We start from the raw sequence: 20447 nt of genomic DNA on the forward strand, positions 1-20447 counted from the left end.
TTCCAACCTTACTCCTATTGGGTATTATCTTACTACTGTACATGAGTTGGCCAGCTGAAATCAGAGGCACTGTTCAGTTAGGGCCCAATTCTGCAGTGATGTCTGCCAGCACAGAGTGACTTCATGGGCTGCATGTGGGTGCAGGTTTCTGCCTTTAGTTCATTGATGGAGTGGGGTCATAGTGAGTGAGTGTTCACTGATTCTGGTTTTCACCCAGCTCTGTGTATCATCTGGAAATGAAAAATACATTTTCTTTCTTTCATAGATTCACACAATTTTAAACCAGGAGGGACCATTACATCATCTAATCTGACCTGTATATCACAGGCCATTACATTTCACACATTCACCCTTATATTGAGCCCAATAACTTGTCTTCAGTTCAAGACTGTATGTCTTTCTAAAACATCAAGAAATGGAGAATCAACTACTTCCCTCATTATTAAAGGACCTTGAATATAAAATAGGCCCAATAGGAAAGTGTATGATTTACTTTTCTCGAAGACAGTGAAGGAATTTCTCAATATCAAAATAAATCAAAGGAATATAATCTCATGGGAATTGTTTCATTGTATGGATTTGAAGTTTGCTTGGTGAATAATGGCAAAAGCTGTGAGAAAAACTTAAGTGACACTGGCAGAATAGAATGCATTAAATTATTCAGTTTACCAGTGCAAATGGAAGCTTAAATTTTACTCCCTTTCCCTAAATCTTTTCCTCTATCTTTTTTATTTCTTTTCTCTCTAGTTTATTTTATGTTTCTAGTTTTTTTTTCATTGTTTAATCATGGCATATTTACTTTTCAAAGATATGCAGCAAATGACATTCTGACTTGCTTACCATAATATATATTTTTGAGTATGTACTTTTCATATATCCAAAGCATGTACATTTACAGAACTACATATTGGTATTTCATTCTATTCAATTCAATTGAATTCAGAAAACATAATGAACTGTGCTTCTCTGCATTCACCTTTTCAATATGGCTTCCCCTAGCACCGGTCACTTTGTGGATTATAAGCACTCCTGGAAATCAATGGGAGTTGTGCCATTCTTTTCAATGAGAGCAGAATCATTTAAAAGATAGGTATTATTTTTGCCCTTCTCTAGTCCTCTGGGACATTATCTTCAAGAACACATGGAGGACAGGTAATCACTAACAGTACAGATATTGCTTCAGCTAGTTCTTTAAGTACAATGGGATGAATTTCATCAGGATCAACTAATTTGAATACATCTAACTTATTTAAATATTCTTTAACCTGTTCTTTCCCTATTTTGGTTTGTGTTCCTTCCTCCTTGTTAATATTAATTGTGTTAAACAAATGATCACAATTAACTTTTTTAGTGAAGATAAGCAAAATAGACATTATACACCTAAGCTTTCTTGATGCCATCTGTTATTAGCTCTCCTTCCCTGCTAAGTAGAGGACATACACTTTCTTTCTTCTTTTTCTTGCTCCTAGGGTATTTATAGAATCCCTTTTTATGTCCCTTGCTCAGTGTAACTCATTTTATGCCTTGCCTTTCTGACTTTGTCCCTACATGCTTGTGCTATTCTTTTGTACTTATTCTTAGCAATTTGTCCATGTTTCCACTTTTTATAAGATTCCCTTTAGATTTTCAGGTACTTAAAGAGCTCCTGATGAAGTCATATTAGTCTCTTACTATTTTTTCTATCTTTCCTTTGAGTTTTTTATTGTGCCTTTAATACTGTCTCCTTGAGAAACTGCCAGCTCTCCCGAACTCCTTTTTCCCTTAAATTTTCTTCACATAGGACTTTACCTACATATTCTCTGAGTTCATTAAAGTTTGCTTATTTGAAATTCTGTGTCCTTATTCTGCAGCTCTTATTCCTTCCTTTCCTTAGGGTAATTAAATCTATCCTTTTATGACTGCTTTCACTCAAATGGCCCCATCCTTCATATTTGCAACTAATTCCTCCCTGTTAGTCAGAATGAAGCCGAAAATACATTCCAAGAACTTACTAGACATTTAGTGTTTTGCTGCATTATTCTTGCAATAGATGTCTGAGTAGTTAAAGTTCCCCATTACAATGAGGTCTTGTGTTTTGGATTTTTATTTTATTTGTTCTAGAAATGCCTCATCCACCTTGTCTTCTTGATTTGGTGGTCTATGGTAGACCGCTACAACATCATTGCCCCTGCTTTTTCCTTCTTTCATCTGTATCCAGAGATTTTCATCTGGACTGCCTCTCACCTCTTTCTAGATTTCAGAACAAGTACATTAATTCTTGGTGTATTATGCAACACTTCCTTCCTTTTTTCCCTTTTACTGTACTTCCTGAATAAGCTATACCCCAATATTGCAGTCATCAGATTTTTCCCACTGAGTAATAATCTGTGATGCCAATTAGTCCCTAATTTAGTTTATGAATTAATACATTCAGTTCTTCCTGTTTGTAATTTTTTAATAGACATCTAAGATGTTGAGCCAATTCCACCAATGTTATCTCTCTTCTTGCTCTTATGACCTTATTGTAACTTTCATTCATCTCCAAGATCACAAGATAGGTCCATGTCATGATCTAGCAGTGGCATTGCAATGTGAGAAGATGAAAGACAATTGTTCCAGTTCATGGACATGACATTCAGTTTACATGCTATAAAGTGTTACCAAACTCATCACATCAAAAAACGCTTTGTGTCTATAACTTGAATCACAAACTTCTCTGAAATCACCCACCTGTGCATCAGACTATGTTAGCACTAGCTAACATTGTGTTTATCCTGAGATTGAGTGCATAAATACATTATTATATGGTATGTCTATAAGCCCATGCACACTGGGACAACAACAGATCAACATTTCTGGGTGCCATATTTCAGGAAAGACTGGACAAATTGGAGAAAGTCCAGAGGAAAGCAACAAAAATGAATAAAGAGCTAGAAAACATGACCTATGAGGGAAGATTGAAAAAAAAAAGAGTTTATTTGGGTGGAGAAAAGAAGACTGAGGTGGAAATGATAACAGTCTTAGAGGTTGTTACAAGGAGGAGGGAGAAAAAATGTTCTCTTTAACCTCTGAGGATAGAACAAGAAACAAAGGGCTTAAATTGCGGCAAGGGCAGTTTAGGTTGGACGTTAGGAAAAAGCTTCCTGTCAGGGTGGTTAAGCACTGGAATAAATTGCCTAGGGACATTGTGGAATCTCCGTCATTGGAGATTTTTAAGAACAGGTTAGACAAATACTGTTAAGGATTGTTCAGATAACACTTAGTCTTGCCTTGAGTGCAGGGGACTGGACTAGAAGACTTCTTGAGGTCCCTTCTAGTCCTTTGATTCTATGATATCTATTGTAAATATGTGGCTAGTTAATAGCCCAGGTGTGACTAATGTGGCTAGGGGTCTCCCACCTATTGTCACTCTTAGGGAAAAGTTTTATAGAATTTAATAAGGATACAAACTTCTTGGTTTCATAGAAATTACTCCAAAAACCTTGAGAAGATGAAACAATGAATGATGTAGAGAACACCAATGAGTGACCCAAGCAAGAGAGTGTCCAGTGACATCAAAAGACATCACAAATAAAATATTGTTTTGTTCAGAATCTAACGGTAGGAACTCACTATCATGAAAGAGTAGTGAGGTTAAAAGGTCAGTAACTTTTTGTATTTGACTGAATAACAGCAGACACAAAACTAGCTAGAAGAAAAAAATATATAAAAAGGCATTAGTCCTTATGCTTCTGACATAAAGTGATGTGTGCTTACAGTGAGGAAATAAAGTTTTCCCAATGGTATAAGAATGAATAATGAGTTGCATTATGGAGAGGATTCAATTTGCCATGGAGTATCTGGCACCAACCATTCTGAAGACAAGTAAACAGACTAGAGGAACAATGGTAGCTTTGATTGTAATTTCCAGAATCTAATTCTAGGGAAGATTTTTATAGTCCAGTGATTCTAACTACAAATCATTTTGGAATGCACCAAATAAGAGGGTGGGTTTTCATGGATAAATTGGATACGTTTTCAGAGGATGGATGCTCATCAATTTTAGAAATTCAGGTCCCTTTAAGGCATCTCAAGTTGGGCGCACAAAAACTGAGGCACCCCAAATCATTAATCCTCTTTTAAAATCTCAATTTAGTGCACTCAGATGGATTAATAAAATCCAATTTACATACAGATTTATATTAGTTCACTGATGCAAAAAATGTAATCCTGCAACATCAAAGGTTTTTGTCTAGTATGCCAGGAAAACGGGGTAGTGGCTGCTTTAAGGGTCCCTTCTCATTTGTGGCGTGGGAGGATGTGGTGGCCAGGAAGGGAGGAAGATATCACTTCGGCACGTGGGAGGGCTCAAGTAAGCCATTGGGCCATCTACAAACATTGGAAGGTATGTAATTCCTGTCCTTCCAGCCTGCGCCCCTTCTCACAATCAGATTAGCAGCTTCCCACTCATGGATTTAACATAGGACCAGGTTTTTTTGTCTGCTGTGGGCATTTTTCTAGTTGTCTTATTTGGGAATGGGAAGGATTTTTTTCTCCCCCTCACTGCCAAATTGGCCAGAGACAGAGGAAAGTTTTTTTCACCTTCCTCCATAAAAGGACCTGCTGCTGTAGGTCAGGAGCTAATGTTCAAGTTGTCTCAATTTAGCAGGTGTCCAGGGCACAGGCTTGTTCCATAGGAGTCTGTTTCACTGATAAACCAAAAGTAAGAGGACTCGGGGGAAGGCATCCCCTAGTGGTGGGGAATGGAGTTGGGCTTCCTAATGTGTGGTGCAGTGAGAAGACTGTCCGCTTTCCTCAACCCTTTTCCCCAGTCCTCAAACCAGGAGAGGGCATTGGGGTCCCAGCAATGATCTGGGGACCACCTGTGGAGGGCTGGGGGGCTGATGACAGCCCTGTACCAGGTGGAAATGATTAAAGATGGAATGATGACTTGCATTGTATGAGTTACTGCTGGACCAGTTTCAGATGAGTTAAGTTAACAAAGTTGTGACCTAATTAAACCACATCCCTTGCATCTGTCTTTCTTTCCATTTGTCCGGAATGATGAGTGCAGACTGTCTCAGAACTAGTGTAATAATATTTTGTAGTTTTTTTCTTTGAGATGGACAAACTGTGACTGTTGTTCATTTAAAAAAAAAGAAAAGAAAAGAGAAAATCACTGAAAATTGGATCTTGAGATCTGGACACATTGCTCTGGAATCCTTCCCCCTCACAGCATGCCAGACCCTGGACTCCAACCTGAACCAGGAGGTCTATGCTACAATTTTGTAGTCCAGCAGCCCAAGCCCCATGAACCAAAGTCAAATGACATGGGCCAGCAGCAGGTGTTTTATTGCAATGTAGACATACCCTCCTAGGCCTTGATTCAATTGTGCACATGCTTAACTTTAAACAGGTGCATAATCTCATCGACATAATCAGGATTACTTATATGCATACATTTAAATTCATGTTCCAGTGCATACCTGGATGAAGGCCCATACGTTGTGTACTTTATGGGCCTGATCCAAAGCCCATTAAATCAATGGATAGAGTCCCATTGATCTCAGTGGGCTTTGTATCAGGCTCCATATTCGTGAACTGACCATTGTATTGGAAAGAGTTGATTAGAGAGATTTCTTTAACTAGTTCTCAAAACCTTACCCAAAGCAAGTAGCTTCTTTATATTGTTTCTTTTTTTAAATAGAAAGTGGAAACTCTCAGTGTATGTTTCATATTAAGAGAAGAACAAAGCTGGTAGTGCTATCAAAGTACTAAATGAATGAAATGTTTCCATCAAGTTTGTTGGAGATAGTGAGATGTTCTTATATTTGTTTTAAAATACTCTTTAAAACTTGGAGGAAGGTTCAGTTAGTCTGAGATAATTTGTTTATGGATTATTTTGTGAAATTACAGCTGAGGATATTTAATAAAAAAAGAAATCACACTATAAACTTAGGTTTGTATTTAAAGGCTGTAAAAATTAAAAATTCACATTCTTGTATTTCAGGTCTAAATCTTTTTTAAAAAAATATTTGCAAATATCATTTTTTCAAAGAAAAACAGGATCATATTACTGCGTTGTTAAAAAGGGTTTGTACAATGTTTACTGGGGTTTGAGGCTAGATTGAATTGTGAGGGCTGCTTTGAAAAAAGTGTGAATTCTATCCCTTTTCTTCCTAAGAAATGATCCTACCAGGTTAAATATTGCTATACATAAAGAGATCTGCCATTTTATATTTTAAAACTCAGGACTAGAGTTTTGTATGTGAGGAGAGACAAGCAGTGTGGTGGATGCTACTCGAGATGACAGGAAATGTTGTGGAAATCTAAAGATCCCTGTGGTTGTAAACTTTGAGTGATGCCAGCTGGCAATTGTAAAGTAGGAACCAGCCTACGATAAAATGTAACTTAGTTAACTATGACATTTCAAGTTATCAAGATTTTTTTCTTTTTTAGATTACATTTGGTGAGTATTAAGCCTGTAGAAGCCAGGCACAGAATTGACAGTTCTGGAGACTGAAGCATTCTATTTACTCAGAAAGCTGATACAACAGTGCTGCAAGTTGCTGACCCACTAGTGTGCCTCTGTATAGACCTGCAGGACTAACCACTAAAGGTAACAGGTTAGTTTAGACCCTGTGCCTATTTAGTTCATGGCCTCTCTGCTCAGATTGTCAGTTTTTCCCAATTCAGAGGTTTTTTACAATGCAGACTCATGGCCATTGGAAACCGGACTGAGACTACTCAACTCATTTTCATGTAGGGTATACAACAGCCATTGGATATCAAAAACTTTTGATCTCCATTCTCCATCACCCTGTGATGCATCCCATTACATAAATTAGAAACAAAATTTTGTAAATCTATTCCATTCTCATTGCCCTGAGGCTTCCTGTCTCCCAACTTTTGGAGGCCAGGATGAGTTTACTTATTCCAGCCTATGATGCAATTGGCAGAGCTCCTGTAGTGCCCCCAGCCAGAACTTAACTTTCCTTGGTGATGATCCCCACCTCACATGCAGCCACTCTTCAGTTTTGAGAGATGCAAGTTACAAAACCCTAGGCTCAGAAGCCCCTGGTTTTCATTTGAGCCTCAATGCCAATTTTTTTTCAAACAAAAAGTGCATTTGTGTCATCATCAGTTTCTGATTCACAATTTTTTAATGAGTTCTGTTACCATAAAGAAGTCCAATAACCAAATGAAAGCAGTAAGTTCAGTGATGGTATTGCTTACAGTGCCAAAGATCCTGCAGTTCACAAGATTCTTAGTATAGGTGGATCCATTACTGGAAATCATTATTTTCCTCACTAGACTACCAACATGCATAAATTATCATCCTAATATCTACCCACATAAACACTCTACTGTTGGGGCATGCTATCTGGTCTCTTGGATTCAGGAGAACAGGAACTTAGCTTAAGCATAATTAACTTCCTGTGTTAACCAAGAAGTTTGCTATGATTAAAACTGAGGTCAGGGACTTGACCTAGTGGTACAGCAGTTCCCAGTTTTCAGGATGTGGCACAAGGTTCTTAAACAAAGTATGGTTGCACAGGATGTGTGGCTCATTTTTGGACACTGGTTCATAACCCCTGACTAACAGGATATGCAAGGCACATTGCTTCAATCACTGTATGAAATGATGTAATAGTCCTACAGAAGGTATCTACTAAGCAGAACTGGGACACCAAGGATGTCTGGATCAGGATCTTAATGCCACCAAAATTAGAAATAAAGGTTTTACTTTTAATCTCAACCTCCCCCACACAAAGACCTCTTTGCCTCCAAATCCCGATCCTGAAACAAAATGGCCAAAATCTCATGAAAACGGTTGCTCTCCTGAATTTCTGCTCCTTTTGCCTGACCCTGACCTCTCATTCTCTCTCCACTCTAGGCTCCCCAGGTTCCCTCCCCCACAACAAACACACCTTTTCTTCCTGGCTCCCATTCACTACCATGGTTTCCTGGTAAAGTGTTGTCAGGCTTCCATCACAGTCTGTTCTATGGCCAGCTGGCCTGCTACTCCTCACCCCTCACTGCCTTTTTGGGGCAGAATCCACTGAATCATCCCATGACATCCCCTGCGAATGGGGATTTTCTGAGGTGTTGACACTCAGAGGTGAGTCTGGGGAACAAGAGCATTCCTTCTGTCAGTAGCCCAGCTCATGGCAAGCAGAGTATGATGGGAGCACATATACAAGCAGCTGTGTTCTTTCACCTATGGATTTCTAGGCAACAGGAGAGTAAGGTGCCCTTTTGTTTATCTCACACATACTTTTACACCCTCTCTCTCTCCTGCCACCATGGCTAGTAATAAGGAGAAACCTTGCTGGATTGCCTGCTAGTCAAAGTTAGTTATACCTATTAACCCATGTTTTTGGGGAACATGGATAGGTAAAGGTAAGAGTGCTCTTAAAATGTGCTGTTGGGTGTTAAGTTATATTCTGTTAGAAGTATAAGGAGTACATAGGTTAGGTTCTCTCCTCTGAGGTCAATGCTAAAATCAGAGAATTAACAATCACAGTGAGTGGTAAGAATGTAGCAGTATGTATTTCAGCTCCCCCTCTACCAATTATGGCTGGAAAAATAATCTGGCTCAGAAAAGAATACTAAGGTTATATTGCAGAGGGTGTTAGGTGCCAAACACTCTAGGGCAAGATCATGCCCTTCCATGGAAAAGGGTTCAGTCTTCTTATGGAGGCTCCTCTTATGGAGTTGCCCCAGACAGAGAGACCGAGAAGGGATGATTTTCCTATCCTTCTGACCCATCCAGTCTCCACATGCTCCATCCACATAGACCCCAGACTCAGGGACCACATGCTGCAGGGTATGGGGACATGCCTGGGGTTCCGGGGAAATGCCATGGAGCAGGCAGAGTCCCTGTTCTGCTCTGTCATAGTTTGGGAGGAGCAAGGCATTAATTTAATTCAATTTTATTCAAAGTGTTCTGCATGGCTGCAGACAATACATAATTTCATTATTGGCAAATGACCAAAATGGGAGACATCAGCCATATTTGACCTATAGAACTGTCACAAACTTCAGAAATATAATTCTGGGATGAGAGAACAGACCAAGGAAACCTTTACATGCAGAATATCCAGCAATTGCAATTCTGTTTCTCCAACTACCTTGTCATGCCATGCCTGGACAAACACACAACCACATTTATAGTATAGGTACTTCACTCACCATAGCTAAAAACTGCTTATTACAGTTTGCAAGAAATCTTTACAGAAAGTTGCTGAATAGAGAAGAATGGGCACATAGCTAACTAGCAGGAAAAGGAGAAGTGGAAATATATTCCAAGGTTTGATCAAATACTTTGAAAACCATGGAGCATCTCTTTGGAACTAACGGATAATGGGAGAGGATACGAAATGAGCCCCAAAAGACATAATGCCTTGTTGTTATCTCAACAGATATCAAAAAAATATTTCCTGCCCATTGCCTATTCATTCTGTACCCTTCTTTCTATTGAACTCATAACCTTCTATTTCTTTGTCTTTTTCAATGATGAACAATGATTTTGTTATACGGAAATAACACTCAGAAATATTTGGCTAGAACTTTTTGGAAGCCAGTACTTAATATCTAGCCTCACAGCAGAGCAGAAATTAGCCATCTAGGTCTGCTCAGACAACTGACTTTTGTAAAAGCCACTTATTCAAATAATGACCCAAAAAAAAAATGCTGAGCAGTGATTAACAGATTGGGAGGGGGGAGTTCACCAGTTCTGGTGGTTGTATGTCATCATGGGCATTGATATAAGGCAGTGACTTGACATTGCATCATCTTGTTAGATGGGACATGACATGGGGAAGAGAACGGTGATATGGAAAAAAAGATATCAGAAAGGAATCCATGTCCCAAGTAGGCCCACAGCTAACCAAGGAAAAGCGTCTGGTTGCACTTCCAGGTACATCTACACTGCACATCACTGGTGGTGCACACACATTGCTGTGAAAAGCAGACCATGACCAGACTGTGGTGTATAGCTACATGCATGAGTGAAAGGTTCTGGTGCGGGGAAGGCAACAGGGAAAGGCTCCAGCTGCAGGGAGCTCTTGGACACTTTGCCCACTACTTCCCCCTTGCCGAAGCATTTCACTGCAGCAGGCAAAGACACCAGCAATGGGGAGGAAGCACGACACTATGCTGCTAAAAATAGCAGGGTAGATGAGGGGAGCGCTGCTTGGGGATGGAGAGCCGTGTAGATTCAAATCCTAATGGCTCACACGTGTCTTTTCTCTACTTGCATATGCCTGGTCTCACCATCTGCACTGCAATTTATACCCCTGCTTGGGGCGGTGTATGTACTCTACACGAAGCTATAAGGAACGTGCAAAGTAGATGTACTCTTGCTATAGAGCTGTATAATGGAGCAACCCTTGCGCTCCCAGCTAGCCTCCCCACTACTGAGTACTAGGAGAGGAGAGGAAACTGACATAACCATTCAATTTTCTGTGGACTCTGACTAGGAGAGAGGATGTCAGCATCAGGATTTCCATTTATCCCTGGAAGGAAGGAAAAACTGGAAGTGATAAGCTCTCCTGTTTTTCCCTCTTTGTGCCTCCTGGAGGGAACCAGTTTGGCCAGTTCTTCCAGCAAAAGAAAGGAGGCAGATAGGGTACCCCCATCTTGGACAATAGTTTCTCTAACTGTGACCATATTACTCCACCTAACAAAGGTTGGAGCCCTATAAACTCTCCAGCCAGATAACACCTGGTCCTGCTGCTCCCACTCTAATCTCCTTTTCTTCAGCCAGTGAAGGGGCAGCATGTTGCAGGGAATCTCAGTCCCCCCAAAGCCTGAAGAGGAAAAGGAAGGAGGGGGCGCTGTGCTCCCTCCCATCCCCCACCTTCTGATAACAAGCTGGAAAAGCTCACACTAATTTAGTACTTTTCACCCCTCTAATGGTTATCAGAGCGATTGTATTAGATTTTAGTGGGAGAGGATGTAAGTTTACCCCAAGGCAAAGTTTCAAGATAACATGTTCAGTTGCCCCACTGCCGGACCTGCTGTCCATCAAAATCCTGCTTTGAAACGTTGGTAGCCAGCTGATGCAGGTGGTGAGAAAGATTTGACTAGTTGAAATTACTAAAAGTGCAGCCAAGATTCCAGTGAACCTGACAGTGACACCTCTGAACAGGATAAGGCTGTGTTATAAACATAAAAAGCTGAGAGCAAAACTAATGATGCATATTAAAATGTGACAACTAAAATCATTACCAGTTATTGTGTCCTGTTTTAGTATAAGGAAAGAATTTGACTCCCTAAAGTTCCTTCACTGACTCAGATTTAGAAATGATCCTTACTTTACCAGTGAAATATGTAAAATAATATATTATTTTTAACATAAAACTCTGATACTCTTACTGACTGCAGCAAAAGTCTGTAAAGGTGAATTGTTCCCCCATGTCTTTTTTCTACCAAAAGAATGCAATTAGAAGAATTTTTTTAACATCTCTTTCAATCAGGCCAAGAGACAAGACAGATTTTCAAGTGTTTATCGTGATTCCACAGATACAAACTTATTTTCAACATTCTTTCACATTTCACAGACTTTGATTTCAGATTTGCACCTGGTCACAGCCTAAGGGAAAGCACAGAGGGTACAAGTCAAAACACAGAGACACAAACCTATAGTATTTAGACAGGAGAGCTAATGGTACAGTAAATTTACACATGTTCATATTGCTTTTAGGTCACTAAATAAATGTCAGGTATTGTATTTGGGCTCCCTTTTTTATGGTTGAGTTTTTAAAAATAGTGCAGAAGTGGATTTCATCAATTGCTGATTTTCAACATCAAATAAAGTTGCAGATTACTAAAATAAATTATTAATCTATATAGTGAGCTAGGCATATTTTTAGTCACATTTGTGTTTTATTAAAGCCCCACTGTACAACCAAAAATGAGTTCAAACTAATTTCCTTTCTGGTGAAAAGGCACTTTTAAATCTGTTTATATGAAACATTTTTGACCACAAATGTTAAAATCATTCCACTAATTAAAACAATAAGCATCAGGCTTTCCATATACAGTCAGGAATACACAGCAATATTTTTTAAAGATATGTATATTCAGAATGTATGGAATTATATTTCTTAGCTAAACTACTTGGTTTATACAGTGGCTGTAACATTTACAAAGGCAGGTTAGTATTTGTAAAAATAGTTTAACTTAAGGCTACTCATACTTTTTTCTGCAGTTAATCTAGATTTTGACTAACCCCAAGACTAATTTTATATAATTTCCTTGAGTTACACATAATATAAACAAGAAAAATGGCCAAACAATTTTTTTCCAGTAAAGTCAATGATTCAGATAAGCATGGTTAAAACAGAAGAAAACTCTTGTAAATATATGTTTTAGGGAAGTTAAGAAAATAAGTAAGATGAATTACAGTCGAGCTTCTGTGTTGTACTGTACAAGCAGTTTGGGATCCTAAACAGATGAAAAAGAAATAAAGCAAATGAAAAAAGGGGGCTGATAAAGATTTTGGCTACAATACAGGAGACATATCATTACCATATGATCCAATGTGGGTGTCAGCCTGGATTGTGTTCATTGAGGGAAACCTTATTTTTTAACTGTGCTGTGGAATAGAAGCAGGAGGGTTTTCCACCAAGTGACAGTCACTGAGCAGTAACCTACCCCCTCCTCCTTTCCACACCTGCAAAGTCCTTTGCCGGGGCTGAATATTTAGCTTAATTACAACTCAGCTTTGAGAGCTCCTCTTGCAAATCCCTGGATTAAAAAGGTATGATTTTTAATAATTGTCCTGAACTATGCTTCGGACTAATAAAACTTCAAACAAGTCTGGAGCAAGAAGGGTTGCATTTTACTGAGAGAAGCAAGAAAAATCCTACTAAATGTTTAGCAATGTTTATATTGTATCCTGCATTTGTGTTGTTTGAGAACGTGAGAAGCAGAATACTTTCTCAAGGATTGCATACATTTCCTATTGTTCATTTGACTTGTGCTGTCTTTTTGTTTGTTTGGATGTGTAGAAGCAATGCTATAGCCCTTTTTTTACTGCGAACTTTGGCTGCAGTATAATCTGTGTTTGTAGTCAAATATTTAGAGTATCTGATGTAGTAAGGGAGGAATATATGAGCAGTTACATTTCTGGTTGCAAAAGACATGCAGTGAAATTTTACAATTTTCCTTTTCCATGTATTTTAAACTTTAGTCAGAATATTTTCAGCTTCAGAAAAACAATGTGGTGTGCAATTAGAGAGGCTTGATGGATATCTTTATAATATTAGAAAGTGGTATGTTAAAAATATATAAGCAATGGACTACGCATTTTAGAGAAGGTGGCTATGAAAGAAAGAGATGAAAAACAAAATTCCTAAAGAGCTGAAACTCCTGTCAGTAGAAGAGTTAAAAAGACTCCTGTCTTTTTAAAGTCCCAACTACTGTGTTTCCACACCTATTGTTTATTATACAGAATAGGTAATTCATGTGATCTAGGAATTTTTTAATTGTTAATTTCATTCCATTCAAGTAAACTTTGTGATATTATAAGAAATTCTTCTGACAAAGTGAAGTAATATTTTTTCCTTAATTTTAAGGCACGGTGAGACCACCACCAATACAGTGGTTTCTGGTGAGATGAAATGATGTAGCTTTTGTGGAAAAGTCTTCCTCGTGGATATATAATTAACACAAATGTAAAATGTTTTGTGCTCTAGACCCAAATACCACATCACAAACCATTTCAAATTCAATTCAGACATTCATTTCCTCTTCCTTTTCTTTTCTAAATGAAGTGTGAACATTTCTTAATAGGACAATTTTCTTTTATATGATTTTTAAATGGTTGTTATTTTATGTTAGATATATATTCCTATCTTCTAATTATTTTTCATTAATATGATTTTTCCTTCACTGAGTCTTTATTGCACTATATATAATCTAAGACACATAATATCCATTATGGACCTTTTCTTGCAGTTCTCACTCATGCAAAGCTCCCATTGAACTCATTAGGAGTCTTGGTTTTGCAGATAAGGCCCTGTGACAGTATTTAGCTGATATGTACACATCATCAGTATATATTAGTGTGCATGAGTAAAATATGAAAAGTGCCTCTGTCTTGTTTGTCAGACAAGAATTAAATTCCTGACGCTGCTTTCTTTGCAACTAATGGGTGTTTTACCTCTGGGATCAATGGGAACAGGATCGAAATATTAATGGGTAAAAAACAGTTTACTTTATAGCTAGGGGTACCTCTTTAAAGCAGCCACAGCATGCTGGTATCTTGGCAGTTCTCTTGTGTATCTAATTCACATGGCATATCAAAGTTAATGGAAATTCAGATCAATTGTTTTTGCTCTGCTAATATTTCTATTCATTACAATAAAACATGCTATAATAAATGGTAATAAATTAGGATTTTTACTCCTTATGCCAAGGTGCCAAATATTTATGGAAACTGTATTGTCATTTTACTACACTCCATTACAAAATTATAAATGTGCTGAATTAGTCGAAGTAGTAATAAGCATAAGGTCACGCTTCCAATTCTAATTAAAAGCCATATTGCAATGTACGTAATCACATTGAATAATACTTTGTTCCAGGTGAAGTCTCATTGAAGAGAAAAGGATTATTTATGGAGTAAGAGACCCTTACTCATATTTGATAGCATCACAATCTGGTCCTAAAATGGCTAAATTAGAGAGGCGTTAGTTATAGCTTTAAAATATTAACATTTTTTGTATGACAGACATGCCATCTACTTAAGACAAATGGTAAAATGTTTTGTGATGTTGCATTCTGGGAGTTGGTGTATGCAAATTATGTAACAGAGGCATAGAGTTAAATACATTCTAATCTATCTATCCTTGGACTACTACCAGCTCTCTAAAAGTAACTTGAAGTTCTAATATTCTGAAGAGAGATTCCTCAGTATACTGGTTTCTAGTTAATACATTTCACAGATTAATTTGTATTGCTGAGTTACTGATTTAAAGAATTATACGAACACTTATTTTAGTATATAATAACAACTGTACCTGGGACTACATTTACTAATGTAAGAAAAGGCCCCTAACATGTCAATGAAAATTCTGCTCTTCCTTTATTAGAAGGCCACCACTACAAACAGTTGCGTTCTTTAGTCCCATGAGTGATTTTACAACATAACTCTCCCTGTATATTGCATGCAGTGAAAAGTGAAAATATACAGCAGTTAGCTAATTTGTAATCACCTGCCACAAAATATGAAAGTTACTCTTAAGATATTTCCCTCATCTCTGAACAATGCATACCATATACGTACGATATACTCTGGAAACTAACTTAGGGCCCAGTCCTAAAAACACGTACTTATGTAGCTTTCCTCATTGAGTCCAATGGGACTACTCACATGAGCAAAGTTGCTTCTGTGCACAAATGTTTGCAGGATTGGGGCCCTAAGTCTCATTAGAAAATGTGCTGACAAAAAATAAGTATGAGTTCAAATGCTTACACAGGGCAAAGCAAAAGATTTCTTACACTATACAGTTATAGAATAACATATCCTAAGCCAAATAACTGGAAAGGAGGCCAAGAAGAAACCAACATGAAATGAAGCTTGATAATATTTTTTAAACTGGGAAGTCAGTATAACTTAAAACAGCTAAAAGGTTTTGTGCCCCCATCTCCAGATCTTGCTCATTTCCCAATCAGCTTCAGTGGGCTATAATTTAAAACACTCACAACAGGATGGCTCTTAAAAAAAAATCATAAGACATGAAATATGCATTATGGTGGATTTGAGAATCTCAGGTTCAACCCCAAAGGAACAAACTCCTAGCTAACAAATGGTAATGAAAGCACACAGTCAAACTCCAACGATGGCTTAGTACTGACAAATGGAAAACGTAGCTTATTATGTTGACTGTTTTGTTTAATAATATTGAGAATGATGCCTGTTCCTCATAAATGCAAACAGATGTGTTTACAATGAACCTAAACCTCCTCTGTAAAAAGTGTTTTTGACAAGTATTTAACATTCTCCTATCCATATAATATAAGTGCCCTATATGCAATGGACAGCTTTCCATTTATGAACAGGCACACACTTACATAATTGGTGAATATGATGCATCTCCTTAGGCAGAAATGATAGAATTGCTACCATTCTTTAAACTTCTGATTTGATTCCTAGGTTCACTGGCTCTCTTCTGAGTAGATGAAGTAAACCATGAAGGTGGCTGTCTTCTTCCTCTTGCTTCTGCCAGTATGCTGGGCCAAACCATTCCACCAAAAAGGCTTGTTTGAGTTCATGCTAGAAGACGAAGGGTCTGCCACTATTCCCCCTCTTCTTCCAACAGAGGATCCTGTGATATTCACCGGACCAGTATGTCCATTCCGCTGTCAATGCCATCTTCGGGTCGTTCAGTGTTCAGATTTAGGTAAGCTGCGAAGTAGCTTCACAGAGAATCTGTCTATGCTTGTTTTATAGCTAAATACTTGCAGTTACTTTAGATGGCATAGCTAGTTGTTGGTTGTTGTTGAAGATTTGCTTTATTCAAAAAAAATTTGCTATGGTTGTTAACTAGAATGCACTTTATGAAGGGATCTATAAGGTGTAGGCAAGCTGGAGATTTGTGAGGATGACATTGAAAGGTTTGTGCTGTATCTATATTTGCTTGCAAAATCACAACCTCTGCAAGCAAAATCACTTTTCAAAGCTCTATAACTTACGTATCTCAAATGAATCCAATGGAGCTAGCTGGTAAGGATACAAAAATCTTCAATGGCTCTAAATTCTATAGGCCAGGTTCTGCTATCCTTACACAGAGAAACCATCCCATTTATATTTATATGTAATAGGTCAGGCTTACTGCAATATTTTTGTCTGTTGGCTTTAGTGTGTGGGTGGTTGGGTGGTGTAGGTGGCCTGTGACATACAGGAAGTCAGATTTGATGATCGAGTTTTCCTTCTGGCCTTATACTCAATGGATTCTATGATGATTCAATTATTTCAGTGGGACTGTGTGTGGGGTAAAGGTTTTATTCAATATAGCCCAAACCTGACACTAACTTAGTTTATTGCTAGTTACTTGGACAAACTAGTTCAAAAACTTTCCAAAACATCAGCAACTTTTAGAGCCATTTATAAAACACGCTGCTAAGAAATTATTCTGGTCCAGATTGCGATACTTTGCTTACAATAAATAGTACCTTTAATGGCACAACTTATGAAGTAACTTCAGTGGGACAACTCATAGCATATTATTCCATGTGAGCAAAGGTATCACGATTTGGCCCTGAAAGGCAATGAAAAGTTGTTTTCTCCAAGGCAATTGATCATGATTTGATCAAACTGAATAAAGTCATAAGAGACACTTACAAAACAAACAAACAACTCAGCTATTTCAGTGTATTGGTATTTTTTTGTTGCTTTTCTATACTGTAGCTTTGTTTTTATAGTCATCACTCAATTATGGTATGGCACTGCACAAAAGCCCCACTCAGGACTGGGGCCTCATTGTGTTGGGCATTTTACAAAGGTCAAAGAAAAGACAGTCCCTTCCCTGGAGAGCATTGTGAATTTATTGAGCATGTCACATAAGTATGAAAAAATGACAGTTTGGCAAAGAACCAGTGAAGAGCAAAATTCTCCACCCTAGAGTTGTAGATGTGAGCACAGACTAACATAACCGTCAATTTATGCACCATTCAGAGTACTAGAAAAGCCCTAGTATAGGTATAAGAAGCACTTGCTAAGTTGGATGCTCCACATGCCATGAAGACCTACGGCTTCTCTACTGTTGTAGGCTAATATGAAGTCTGAATTTAGGGAATTTTGGTAACTGTGATCTCCCTCAACCTCTTCCAGTTCCAATTGATATGGAACCCAGGGATCTGCAGGAGGTTGGGGTCATTCACACAGAGGCCCATGTCTGTTCTTGTTTTGATGTCCTCCTGTCACCTCTGTGAACACAGCTGAAACACAGCTGCTCCGGGATCCCATTCTTCTCCCTGCAACCCCCTCCCCACTCCCAGATTCCATGCTATTGAGGGGTCTCAATGGGAAAGGCAATATAACCCCAGGACATATTACTTTCCACAAATCTCAGTAGGACTGATGTGCATCCCCATCCCAGTTTGCAGCCCATGCAGTGTAGATCCTGGGAAAGATGAGACTGTGCTCTTGAGGTGGTTGACCCACCAACACACAACATCTTAGTGGGAAAGAGGAGATATGCTCACAGAGAGATCTCTCTATTTGCAGAACATGGAGACAAAATCTGTCCCATAGTTTAGAAATTCAAGGATACACATCTCAGATTCTGGACGCACATCCACATTCAGGGCCGGATCCTTACCAGTGAGTCCAATAAGTGCTGGCACAGCTGATGGGGAGCTGCAAAGAGCTGATTGCAGCTCTCCAATCCTACTACTAGATTTCTTCCATCTCTGTCCCAAGTGTCTTTGAGAGCAGCCTCAGTCGTATCGTGTAACAGGTCCTTAGGGGCCTGATATGACCATGGGGATCATTGAGCATCATATGCACTGACCATACCTCCTCCAGCTCCCCATGCTGGGGGAAAGGGTAAGAGTACCATAGAATCCTGGAAGCCAGCGGTATGCTAATTAAGGAGTCCCCCATACTGGCAATCTAGCCTCTAATCTGCTCTCTGTCAAGCAGCAGATCAGCCTGCTCCCAAATGAATAGGGTTCATGTAAACATTGAATGGAGCTGAGGTCAGAGAAATAGCATATTGAAAAAATCCACACTGAAACAATAAAGCCTAACAATGAAAATTCCACCTCCGCCCAAATCACTGTCAAAGAGCTTTAGTACTTATGTAACTCTAGGCTTTTTACCTAGTCAAATAAATTACCCGCCCATATTATCACATTTAATCATCTAGTCCAGAGGGAGTTTATACAGAAAAGCCACAAGCAGTAATAAGATCTTTGGAAGAATGTATTAAGACTAAACCAGTTCCACTCTGGCCCACAGGGAAAGATAATGTCTGGATCACATATGCAACTAAATATTTGTCATGAAAGGAGAGCCATTAGAGCACTCCAGGCTTGATTCATCCAGGGCTGATGCAGAACAAGGCACAAACAGCCCAGACTGGGGAAAGTCTGCCCGGTATGGTAGTCACAGAGGTACAGAGCACTCACAATCCTTACTTCACCAGGGGATCCAAAGTTTGCTGGGAGAAGAGCAGAAGCAGGGTGTTTGGGGATAAATTGGGTGATCTGATTGGCTGGACAGCCTCTGCTGGAAGGCTCCTGTGGAATCTTGGGCAAAATTTAAGGATGCATCTGCACCATCTGGGACAAAGGTTATAACTTGCAAACCTCTGCCACACCAGGGGCTAAACAATCCCACCATCTGGATTAGAATATTGTTTTAAACCTAAGAAGCAAGGAGCACTTACACAGGAACTGTCAGAGCTTGATCTCTACCATATGGGTTCCAGAGAGCAACTCTGTCCTTTTCCCCAGTACATTTTGTGTCTGAAAATTGTTCCCTGAGCAACAGATGGACACATTTAAAAAAAAAATTCAAAATTAAATGAATACAATGAAACCAGTCCTAGTGTTCCAATAACTGTCATGTCAGCTGTATTATTGGGTTTTTTTTAAACCTCGTCACAGCCTCCTAAGGAGATACCAAGGAATTAATTTGCTTTGCCCCTGAGCCAAAAGATGAACTGAGCTGGAACCACATAGCTAACTTTCCAAACTCAAAAGTGGAGATGAGGAATGCACTTCCATTTGTGACAAACAGCACGTCAAGAGTATAGCCCAATTAATGATCTCTTACCAAATGCCACGTGCCCCAGGTCTTTGAACAGAAAAGGCCATTTTGGTATGTCACTATAAAGGCTCTATGCTCTCCGGAAGCTGCCTTGTCTTGCCAGAAAGCAACCACAGCATTCCATATTATCATCATCTTCATCTCAATGTATTGTATTCCATAAAACCGAGTCAGCTTTTCCAAAGAGACTGTAGTCACTTTTGCAATTAGCATTTAATCTGTGAGATAGGGTTACAGCAGGTATAGTGGACCAGGTATCAGTGTGTGTGTGTATATTTGACATTCAGTGTGTATTTTGGGAAGACATGCATCCATCTATACCTCCCTCTAGTTGAACACTGACTAATACAAGATCTGTCAAAGGACCACTTAGAGTATCACTCCTCCATAAGTTGCTGCAAGAGGGGTTCCACCCAGCGCTCTCATAAGTGCATATGATTCAGATAGAAAATACATAGAAATGTATTAACTCTTTGACCTTCCAGTCTGAACCATGATGCCCTAACACAAATTAATTTGTCTGCTTGTTTCAAGTTTTCCAGCAACACCTAAAAGTCCATTCCATACTCACGGCTCAGTGTGAGAATATTTACTCCATTACAAAGGCCTCCAGCCTAGATCTTGATTGGGACTTGTTTTCACTATAAAATCTGTTGTGGGGAATATCACTTTCCTTCGGGTTGAGCCTGAGTCAGTTGTA

At 38.9% G+C, this 20447-nt stretch overlaps 1 protein-coding gene across 1 annotated transcript in view; it reads left to right on the forward strand.

The window, feature by feature from the left end:
• The first annotated feature begins 12520 nt into the window (after positions 1-12520).
• The window catches only part of DCN (decorin), a 43142-nt gene continuing 35215 nt past the window's right edge, over positions 12521-20447 (forward strand). The window contains exons 1-2 of the mRNA XM_067559833.1: positions 12521-12727; positions 16127-16373. Of these exons, the coding sequence (XP_067415934.1) occupies positions 16163-16373 (211 nt within the window). The 5' untranslated portion in view covers positions 12521-12727; positions 16127-16162. The remainder of the gene's footprint in view (positions 12728-16126; positions 16374-20447) is intronic.

This window comes from Emydura macquarii, unplaced genomic scaffold (genome assembly GCF_026122565.2).
Source record: "Emydura macquarii macquarii isolate MOO-44397 ecotype Brisbane River unplaced genomic scaffold, CSIRO-AGI_Emac_v2 contig_2205, whole genome shotgun sequence".
Classification (NCBI taxonomy): domain Eukaryota; kingdom Metazoa; phylum Chordata; order Testudines; family Chelidae; genus Emydura; species Emydura macquarii.